Source organism: Canis lupus, chromosome 14 (assembly GCF_048164855.1).
Source record: "Canis lupus baileyi chromosome 14, mCanLup2.hap1, whole genome shotgun sequence".
NCBI lineage: Eukaryota > Metazoa > Chordata > Mammalia > Carnivora > Canidae > Canis > Canis lupus.
In genome coordinates, this window is record NC_132851.1 from 45,086,739 (window position 1) to 45,098,198 (window position 11,460).

At 44.8% G+C, this 11,460-nt stretch overlaps 1 protein-coding gene across 4 annotated transcripts in view; it reads right to left on the reverse strand.

Moving 5' to 3' along the window:
- Positions 1-2,412, reverse strand: part of GABRA4 (gamma-aminobutyric acid type A receptor subunit alpha4) — a 218,870-nt gene extending 216,458 nt beyond the window's left edge. For 2 of the 4 annotated variants that reach the window (XR_012007084.1, XR_012007085.1), the window contains exons 1-2: positions 2,169-2,412; positions 1,702-1,820 (exon numbers count right to left, since the gene is read on the reverse strand). Coding sequence is in view for 2 of the 4 variants with exons in the window: in XM_072774945.1 (XP_072631046.1) it covers positions 1,702-1,820; positions 2,169-2,254 (205 nt within the window). In the remaining 2 variants the exon portion in view is untranslated. The remainder of the gene's footprint in view (positions 1-1,701; positions 1,821-2,168) is intronic. The other 2 variants (XM_072774945.1, XM_072774944.1) reach the window with 1 other exon arrangement.
- Between the last annotated feature and the right edge of the window lie 9,048 nt (positions 2,413-11,460).

Below are 11,460 nucleotides of genomic sequence, written 5' to 3' on the forward strand. Positions count from 1 at the left end.
CACTTGTGAGAGATCGTGCATTGACAAATGATTCACTTCTGCAAGGAAGCTTCTTTTCAGATTTGCATGAAGGCAAATGCAGTGCTGAGCATCCTACTGCTGGAGAGGCAATGTGAGAAGAACTAGGAGAATCTTTTCATCCTTCTCATCCATATTTATCACCGTCAACACACAAAAACTCAATTAATATCCTCAATGGCCGCCTATAACCTCCTCAGTAAAATCCAGAAAGAAGTTTGGGATCCGAAGTCCCGATTTCAGCCAACCATTAATATGTTATGTGTCCCTGTATAAATCACTTTCCATTTCTAATCTTCGGTGTCCTCATTTGTTAAATGAGAAGAACCAGACTAATCAGGCTCCGAAAAACCGTCCAGCTCCACTCTCTCCAATTCTCGTTTATTTCTGACCATTCTTTCAGACCTGAGACCCTGTAACCCTCTCTTTCGTGGGGATGTCCCTGCTCCCTTTTATTTCTTCCTTTCCCTCCTCATCCCATCTCCTATACAGTCTCAACAGGAAGCCTCCTGTTCCCTGTGCACCTCCTGTCCTGAGATGCTCGCCACACAGCATCCGATACCCTCTCGATCTTCAGGAGTTTGTCTCTTAAATGGACACCCTGACCTGGGGTCACATCCTGCCCATGCCACTTACCGACTGTGAACTTGAACTGGTTACTTAACTTCCCAAGCCTCAATCTCTTCATCTGTAAAATGGGGGTAGTGAGAGCTTACTCTCAGTAATGCCTTATGAAATGCCTCCCCTCTATGAAAACTCAAATACATAAATACAGTATTAGTGGTTATACTGTTGCAACTACTACTGGAGGCTCTTTCAAGATAGAGCCCGTCTTGTTCAACTCCTTTCCCAGTAGATAACTAGTTCAGTGTAGTTAGAGAGAAGGGACCAGAAGGTGGTCAGCAGACCTGAGCTGACACTCGGGATGAAGTCACGGGTTCCCTCTCCATTGGACTGAGCCGGGGGTTTGAGGCTAAGAACCCTATGTGGAGGATCTGGGGACACGGTGCCTAGCACAAGGCTTGCCACACAAATGCTCCTTATATAAGCAAAGGGAACACGAACATGAAAAAGAACAACAGGACGGTGAATGGATGCGCCTCTGCTAGAGTCACTATAAATAGTTAGGGAAGAAATAAAGCTGAAAACACCTCGGACTTCAAAGTCTTAGGAGGGGAGTCAATGCCACGTCCCCCCAAAAAGTGAGAATGCACCCCACGGTGGAAGAGAGCAGGGAAGGCCTGGGCTCCCCAGCAGAGCCTGCAGCTCGTGCCCCAGTTTCCCGTCCTAGGTAGAGCAGGGCGGCGGGGTTCTGGCAGAGGGACAGGTGCCACGTGGGAGGACAGGGGACTTGGGATCAGTCGCCTCAAGTGCAACCTGCGCGGGGCAAGGCGGCGGGGGCAGGGAAGCCCTTTCTGGGGGCGCAGCAGCTGGGCAGCCCGCCCGGGGTCGCGGTTTTGAGCCTCCCCCTCGCCCTCCCCCGCCTGCAGCGGGGCCCGGGAGGGGCGGGTGGGGGCGGCCCTGGCGGAGGTCGCGGGGGCGGGGGCGGGGGGGGGGGCAGGGGCAGCGAGGGCTGGCAGGGCTCCACCCGAGGCCCGCGTAACGGCGGTCCCGCAGACACACGGACAGGCGGGCGGCGCGAGGGACGGACAGGACACACGCGGCGTCCGCGGTCGCGCCTACCCCCAAATCCAGGGCGCAGCCTGTTGTCATAACCATCGAGCAAGCTGTCCAGGATGCGGGTAAAATTCTCCGGGCATAATTTCTCCTCCTTTTGGTTCTGTTCTGGTGATTCGTTTAAACTGCACACGCAAGAAAAAAAAAAAAAAAAAAACGCAAAAAAAAAAAAAACCACAAACCAACAAAAAAAAAACAAAAAACAAAACAAAACAAAAAAAACAGGCGAAAGGGGTCGTTTTAGGAACGGGTCACCTAACAGGTGGAAACGGGTTTGTCTCCCCGGCGGAGGGTGCGCGGCGCCGCAGGGGGCGGCGCGGGCGGGGGCGGGGGCGGGGGCGCGGGGGGCGGGGGGCACCGGGCAGGGCGCCCCTCGGCGGTCGGCGTCTACGCGGTCGCAGCCCGGCGGCGGCCCCCGCGGCGCGGAGGGCGGAGAGCGCAGGGCCGGGCGCCCTCGGGGCGGGGGGACTCACCAGGCCGCCAGGCACAGGACGGGCAGGAGCGCGAAGCCCACCCGGCAGCACGCGGCGATCGCGGGGACCCTGCTGGCAGAGACCATGTTCGCAGCATGCCATACTTCCAGCCTGCCCACGTTCCGGGCTCCGCGGAGGCCCCGAGCGGGGTGCGAGGCGAGGGCAGAGGCTCCGCGGCGTGCGCACACTCGCGCTCACACTCGCCCGCGCTCACACTCGCCCGCGCTCAGCCGGCCCGAGCCGCGGTGGGCGCGGGTGTGCACGCGGCCGGGGGAGGCGGGTCCTGCCGCCGCGCGCCCCCCGCTCCCCGCCGAGCTCCCGACGGCCGCGCCGCGCGGCTCCCCCAGCCCGCTCCCCCGCCCGCTCCCCGCGCCTCCGGGTCCCCGCGGCCCGCGCCGCCGCTCGCCCACCTGCCCCGCGGGCCGGCCCCGCCCCCCGCCCCCCGCGCCCCGCGCCCCGCGCCCGCCCCGCCCCCCGCGCAGCACGGCCCGCTCCTCCCGGGCCAGCTCCTCCCGCCCGGGCGCCCGTGCCTCGGGGGAAGCGCCCGGGCGGGGGGCGGGCGACCCCGGGGGCCGGGTACCACGCCCCGCTCCTCCCGTTGGGTTGCGGGTCCCCCCGGGGAAGCTCCCAGGACCTGCTTCGGACCCGTCCCCGGGGGCGGGGGACGGGCGACCCCGGGGACCAGGTACTGACCCCCCCCCCGGGTCCCGCTCCTCCCGCTGGGGCGCGGGTGCCCCCGGGGAAGCGCCCAGGACCTGCTCGGGACCCGTCCCGGGGGCGGGGGGCGGGGGACGGGCGCCGCGACCTTCGGGGGGTGGGGGGGCCCTCCCGGGGCGGGGCCCGCGCCGAGCTGCGGGTGCGGAGGTGCCTCGCTGGTTCCCGCCGTCGCGGCCCCGCCCGCGCGCACCTGCGGCCCCGGCGCCCCGGGCTGAGCGCTGCGTGGGGAGGAGGGGGCGGGCGCGGCGCGGGGGAGACCAGTGAGCCCGGAGGGAAGCCCCTGGTTCGCCGCGACCCCAAGGGCACGGGAAGCGCCGCCTCCTGAGTGCGGGGCGACCCCAGAGGAGCCCTCCCCGCGGACCTTCCGCTGCGCTGCTCGTGGGCTCGGGGGACGGGGCCTTCCACGGGGAGACTGATGCACGTGGAAGGCCGCGCGCGGGGCCCCCGTGACCCGCGTGATTTCCAAAAAGTTGGTTCCCTGGTGGAACCTGTCACCACCAAGAGTTCCATTCTGCTTAGAACCTTGTTCCGATTTTGATGACTGGCGGGCTGACCGGATAGGAAAACAGGCCAAGGGAATTTTAGGGTTTTCTCCGTTTACTTTGGTTTGTTTCAAGATCCGGACTAACATCTTCTTTGCAAAGGGGAGGCCTTGCAGAAGGCCAGCGTGCTGATAGCCCGGCGGTGAGCTCCCATGACACTGGGTGGCTTCCCATACTTCGTGCAAATTCCATAGGTATCATTCTTCTCTAAAAGAGTCCCTCAGGATCTGGGCCCGGTAATTATTATTTATCTGTATTTATTTTTTCTCTTATTACAGTCCATGGCACATAGTACAAGGATAATAAATATTTATTGAAAGAACAATTAAACAAATTAATGAATTGCTTGCTCTCAGATCCATCCTAATTAATTTGGATGAAATTCAAGCTTACTCTCTTGGGGGGAAAAATGGAAATATTAGTGTACTCCCATATATGTCATGAAAGCATAATTTGTTTCCATAGATTCTCCACAGAAAAGCTGATAATACATCTTATTATTATTATATCACATTATATCGTTTCTCCAATCTTAACGCTTTCCTATACTTTCTAGAACCTAAATCAGAATTTTCTATTTTTTTCTTATAATATCCATTAAATACATATATACACATATAATATTTTTTTAAAGATTTTTTTATTTATTCCTGAGAGACACACAGAGAGAAGCAGAGACACAGGCAGAGGGAGAAGCAGGCTCCATGCAGGGAGCCCGACGTGGGACTCAATCCAGGATCACCCCGGGCCAAAGGCAGCGCTAAACCGCTGAGCCACCTGGGCTGCCTGCATATATATATATATATATATATATAATATTTTTTTTAAAGACAAGATCATGACTTTGGGGAAAAGATTTTGTATTGTTAAAGATAAATTATTTTTAAAATTCTAATTTTAAAAATGTGAAACTAATACCTCCCAAGGTATAAAAAGAAGATTCATCCCTTCAGTGTAGCTACTTCCAATTATAGTTTTGTTAACTGATGTATGGTTTTTAAGGTCAACTGAAGATAATAGTAGAGATATATCATTTTATTTTATGTCACAGCTTCTCATTTATGCTCTTTACTGTCTGAAATCTTTAAAAAGTGTATTTTTGTCACTCTGAATTTAAAATAACTGCAACATTAAAAAACAACTTACCATAAAAAGTTACAAATATCTTTAAATATGCTATTACTTTTTATATAGACTTCCACCCATTATGACTCAGATTGTGAGTGAATTCTTATGATTGTCTCTATATAACTGTGCAGAAATACAAAAGTGTTAAAAGTATAACTATAGCTTTCTTATTTAAAGTTAATAAATGTCTTTTATTGCTAAGTTTTACAGAATTCGAAGTGGGTTCAAGTGCACAACCCCCAAATATCATTATGTTAAGCCAGCCACATATTATAAGTTTATCTTAAAGGCTTATCTCTGATATGGTGGGATGAGAATAATATAGATTGCCCTAGTGCTGAAGCCATAGGATGTGCACTTCCAAGTCCATGGGCCTATGAAATGCCCTAAAAGTCCATACAAAATTTTATATTCAGGTAACGATGTGCATTTTTCTGTGAGGCTTTTCATTAACTTTCATCAGATTTTCAAAGGCTATGGACAACTATAGTACAGACTAATGTTTTAATATAAAAAGTGACATATAAAATAGAAGAATCAATCAAACAGGTGAAAAATATTTGTAACTATTGGGTACCAAACATTTCTATCCCGTTTGATGACCCTATCCATTGCCAGCTTCCGTAGACTATTAGGTAGATCTTGAGTCTCCACTAAAGGCACTCAGCTCCATTTATTGTCAATTTACCAAACATCCAGCTAGCCTGGTACCCAAAAATTTGGGGTGGTAATAAAATGAATTTGAAAGAATTCAGCTTGCTTTTCTTAGTTTCTATTAATTATTTCTCTTAATTGTATATGTGTTTGTGTGTGTATTTTCAACGTTTCTGAAAGAAAATACTACAATCAAGTGACAGGTGCTCCTGGTTTTTTGTTTTTGGGGTTTTTATCTTTTTCAGTATATAATAGTAATGATTAGGAAGGGAAAGTCCCGGGTTACCAATAGTGCCCCAAATTTAACTGTTGTTAAATTTGTTCCAAGTGTCTGTCTTATGATTTTTTTTTTCCTTAAACATCCTATATTAATTTTCTCATGCCAGAGTCTAGATGTCCAGGACCAAGGGGTCAGCTGGGTTGCTTTTTCTGAATCCTGTCTCCTAGACTTATCGATGGCCATTGTCTCCCTGAGTCTTCTCATGGTCTTTTCTCTGCATGCATGCATGTTGGTGGTCAAGTTTCCTTATAAGGACACCAGTCCTGTTGGCTCAGAGTTCACCCTAAAAACCTCATTTTAACTTAATGACCTTTTAAAAAATCCCTATTTCCAAATACAATCACTTTCTGAGGCTCTGAGGGTATGACTTCAACTTAAGATTTTGGTTGAGGGAGGGGACACAATTTAGTGAACAACCGTAGTGATCTTCCTTCAACTGTATTTAAAACAAAATTAAAGGGTAGCCCCCATGGCGCAGCGGTTTAGCGCCGCCTCCAGCCCACGGTGTGATCCTGGAGACCCAGGATCCAGTCCCACATCAGGCTCCCTGCGTGGAGCCTGCTTCTCCCTCTGCCTGTGTCTCTGCCTCTCTGTGTGTGTGCATGTGTGTCTCTCATGAATAAATAAATAAAATCTTTAAAAAAAAATTAAAGTAACATACATATAATGAGCTTTAAAATTCATTAAGCCATAAAGGCATGCTTGACATGCTTATATCAACAGTAATAATGATGGTGATAATAATCTTTATTATAATAATAGCAATTATCCCTTATCAATAGCTAATTTCACTTAAATCTTCAGAAAAAATATTTATGGTTAAATATTCTTTTTCTTCTCTTATAAATAAACTGAAGCTTAAGTATCTTAAGTAATTTGTTCATGATGGACCAAAAAATTTCCCTGGAGAACTACTTGGATAAAATGAAATTTTTTTGTTGTTGTTTTATTTGATATATACATATATTCTGAAATGATCACCACAATAATGTTAATTAATACGTCCATCACCTCACATAGTTACTTTTTTTTGGTATAGTTGGTGAAAACATTTAAGATCTACTGTCTTAGCAAATTTCAAGCACACAATACAGAATTGTTAACTATAGTCACCATGCTATACTTTAGATCCCTAGAACTTGTTCATCTCATAAAAGATGGAAGCTTTATACCCACTGGCCAACATCAACCCATTTCCCCCACCTTCAGCCCCTGGCAACTATTCTGTTTCTATGACTTTAACTTTTTTAGATTTCACATATCAGTAAGTTCACACAGTATTTATCTTTCTCTATCTATGTTGTTTTATTTCAAGGGTGATAAAGGACTAATACAACTAACTTGGTAAGTCCTTTGGCAATATTTAAAATTGAACATGATTATGCCCTATGATCAAGCCATTTCAAGCCCATAGAAACTCTCAAACAAATTTGCAAGGGAGCGACTGAAAAATAATATATCGTTTTAATAGTGGAAAATAGCAATGAAGCAAATGTCCTTTAACAGGGAAATGGATACTGTGCACTGTGATAAGAATGGAGTACTACAAGGTAATTAAAATTAAGCAAATCAGGCATATGTCAAGAATGTTAGATAAATGAAATAAGCAAGTGCAGAATAATACCTTCAGTAAAATATCATCCACACAAAATTTAAAACATTAAAAATAATGTACATTGCTTATGGGTATATATGTAGCGATATGTAACCCACATGGAAAAATAAACACCAAATTAAAGGTAATGGGCATTGCTGGAGGGGAAGAAAGAGGAATGAAACAGGGAAAGGAAATTGGCTACTTCAATTATTTAAGTAATGAAGCAAATATGCCAAAATCTTAAATATTCATGATTCTGATGGTAGGGACTTGGGTGTTCATCATATTGCTTTTTTTTTTTTTTTAACGCTTTTGTTCCTCTATTGCTGTATAACAAACTATTACAAAACCTGCTGGCTTGGGGCACCTGGGTGGCTCAGTGGTAGAACATCTGTCTTTGGCTCAGGTCATGATCCTGGGGTCCTGGGATCGAGTCCCACATCGGGCTCCCCACAGAGAGCCTGCTTCTCCTTCTGCCTATGTCTCTGCCTCCCTCATGAATAAATAAATAAAATCTTAAAAAAAGGTCTTGCTGGCTTAAAACAGCAATTTATGGTGATCTCTTAGTGTTCATGGTTTGACCAGACTCATCTGGTGATTCTCCCTAGAGAACCTCATCCTGTTGCAGTTAGATGGTGGCTGGCACTGTCGTCATCTGAAAGTTTGACTGAGCTGGCCATTGAAGAGAGCTTATTGCTTCATATGACTGGCACCTTCGCTGGGACATCTGGAACATTTGGAAGCTTGGCTGGATCTCTCTCTCTCTTTCTGTTTCTTTCTCTGGCCTCCCACTTAATTATCTTGGATTCCTGACAACATGAAGCTGGCTTCTCCAAAACAAACATTTCAAGAATTAGATTGAAGCTGTAAGACTTCTTAAAAATAAGCCTTGGGAGTTATAGAGTGCCACCACTACTGTATTCTACTGGTCAAATCAAGACAGGAACAAACCAGATCTGTGCAGAGGAGATACACAAAGATGATATTGCTGGGAGACATGGTTGTTGGGTGGCCATCTTTGGAGACTCGCTATTATCTATACTTTCCAGTACGCCTGAAATACCTCATATAAAAATCAAATACCATTTTATAAGAGTGGTATGATGGTTCATCTTATGTGTCAACTTGTTTGGCCACTTTACGCAGATATTCAGCCAAACATTATTCTAGATGCTTCTGTGACAGTGTCTTTTCAATGAGGTCAACATTTAAATCAGACTTTCAATAAAGTAGATTACCTTCCATACCATGGAGGGTCCTCACCCGATCAGTTGAAGGCCTTAATAGAAAAAAGACTGACCTCCCCATGGGAAGAGGGAATTTGACCAGCAAACTACCTTCAGACTCAAACCGTAACTCATTCTAGTTCCCAGCTGGCTGTCTTGCCCTATCGATCTGGGACTATCAGCCTCCATATTGCATAAGCCAAAATAAACGAATAAATCCCACCCCAACTCAACACCATTAGTTGTGTTTCTCCAGAGAACCCTAACCTAACACAAGAGGGTGGAGAACACAAGACTAAATTTTTCCTAAATATTTTGGATATAGAAAAATCTAATGATTCTGCCCATTTAACAAGTTAAAAATTTTCTTGCCTTTTAAATACCACCGAGTTCTTCTGAAGAAAAAAAAAAAGTGGTATGAAATTATAACAGAATCTTGAATCTTTGGTTACAACTTACTGTCACTGTTGCTTTTAGGATGCTTTTTAGACTTTTGTGACACAGTAAAGACTCATGACATGTGAGCATTTATAAATGTTGAACATACATGAGCCAGAATTTGGGTTCTAAATTAATCCTTGTATTTAGATCTTATTGTTTTGACTTTTTAATCAACCAAATAATGCCGTGCTCATTATAGAAATGTTGGAGAATACAAACAGCATAGCAAAAAATTAAACAAATCATGTGCAGTAAAATTATTCAAATAAAACACTTTTAAACTCTTTAAAAAAAAAAAAAGCCTAACCCTTTGAAGAAATATCACCATTTGTTTTATAAGCTTGGGAAAATCAATAGTGAATTAACATACTTAGCAAAGATGTGAGATGCATTGTATTTTATGTAATCTTATCACATATATTTGAATGGGATATTTCAATTTTATCAATATTTTTACAAATGAGATGAAGAGATTCCTACTTCAAATATATTAATAAACAGGAACAAAAAGTAAACCTAAAAATATACTTATCTTCACTAATCATTCTAGACACAAATATTCTGGTCTTTCAAATTCTTTAAATAACAAAAACCTTTAAAGAAAAGCGTATAATGTACTCACATGTCTTTTTTAGTATTTTAAAATCCTCAGTACAGAACTTAACACACCAATCAGGTTCACACAAAGTAAATTGACAAGATGTCCCAGACTTTTCGTGGCCTGCTATCAAACCAACACAGTGTTTGGCTCTAACTTTCCCATACAAACCTACAGAGCCTTAACGGGACACGAGGGTAATATACTCGGTCCTCAGAAGACTATGAAGCCAGACTGCTCTTCATTACCATCTGGTGGCTACTGCGTGGAGTGGCATTACACATAATTTTAAAAGAGAGTTAAAGGAACCGAGTATCATATTTAAGAATAGAGAAAAGGACCTCAGTAATATTGATTAATATTAAAAATGCATGAGGGTAAAGACCAAAGAAAGAATTGAGACTTTCCCTACCCTAAGAGTGCATCATCAAAAAAAAGTTATTTTGGAAACAAGTTACAACAGTGAAAAGTTGAATGTCTGGTAAGAAGGCCTTGTGAGTAGCAGAAGACTTTCAAATCACACGAATTCGCTTTATGACAGAAGAAGACAATGCAATTTTTCCTTCCAGTGATATATGAGATGTAACCATTTTTTCTGTACTTACTAAATCTTTCAGGCATCCATGTATATTCATGTGCCACCTGTCAAAGAAATTGCCTTTTCCATTTTATCTACCTGGCAAACATTTATATATCTTTAAAATTTCAGCTTCAGTGGCACCTTGCTTGAGAAGTCTCTCCGTGCTCTCCTGACCCCAGGACTCTGCTTATCCAACCCTGCCTGCTGGCCATTTGTGCAATGGTTTCTTTTCATGCCCGGCTGCGTTTCTGCAGGGTGGAGATGGGGCCTTATGCATCCTTGCAAGACCCAAGTCCTGAGCGTTTATTAATTTATATTTACGTAAGGAATTAATCCAGGAAATTCATTGTTATTTAGGAAATTGAAACTGAAGGACACCCCTGACATTTCAAGCTTAACAGACAGTAAAGTGAGGAACAGAGTTAGATTTCAGAGAAAGTAAATGTCCGTATTGACCTTTTGAATCTCCCACTTCCATCATAGAATTGCAAAGCCGAAATAGAACCGGGGAAGTCGTCTGGTTCCACCACGTAATTTTAGGTGTGAGACTGGGGCTCAAACAGAGTATATGACTTTCCCAAGTTTCTGCAATTAATGACTACCAGATTCAGGATTTGAGTCTGTCTCCAGATTCTCCAACCTAGAGATTTTTATCCTACCGGCCAATCCTCAACTTCTCTTGGGAGAAAACTTCTTTCCAGGGAATGGACTTGAAGTCTAAAAATTAAAAGCCTTTTTATGACTCTGACTTCCATCCTTGACCCAGCCTACATATATTTACAGGCAAGTTAGGAAATCACTAATTATGCTATCGGGCAATACGTTTAAATTTTTTTAAGTGGCTTGAATATTGTGCCAGTAGGCCTAGGAATTTACCCTAAAAAATAACAAGGCCTGCATGCCAAGGTTATGAATACAATGAGCAACATGGCAGCATTATTAATACTTTTGACAATACTTGCAGACTCTTGGATATGATTTCTGGATTGTTTCGCTATTATGAGATACACTCTAGGGCTGAGGAGGAGGTTTTTGAGATGCTCCGAACACACCTTGTTTTTTAACCGCCTTCTCGAAAGCCATGTGACACCATTATAAAAACAGATGACACAGTCTCTTGGAATATATTTTTAATAAGATATGTTGGCTAAAATCCAGAACCAGTGGGAATGTGTACTTGATGCCATATCATCCAGTTTTTTTCAGCTTTAGAAATTAGACTTCTAAGGGGAAAAATGCTTTTGGCATTTGCAGTCTTAACATTTATAGTTTCATAGTTTTGGCATTTCCACAGGTCTCTGGCATGTAGCGATTTGTAATTTCTGCTAAGGCATAAATATAAATAGTGGGTGCCGGGAGGACAGGGAGCCGACACAGCCAGTCACCCAACTAGAGAGGGTGTAAGCTAAGGGGGGCTGGGCTGAGGCCCAACACAACCTGGCTTTGTGGTTCCCAGGGTTATTGTTCCACATGCAGAAACACTCCTGCTGTGAAAACAAACAAACAAACAAACAAACAAATGTGATTCT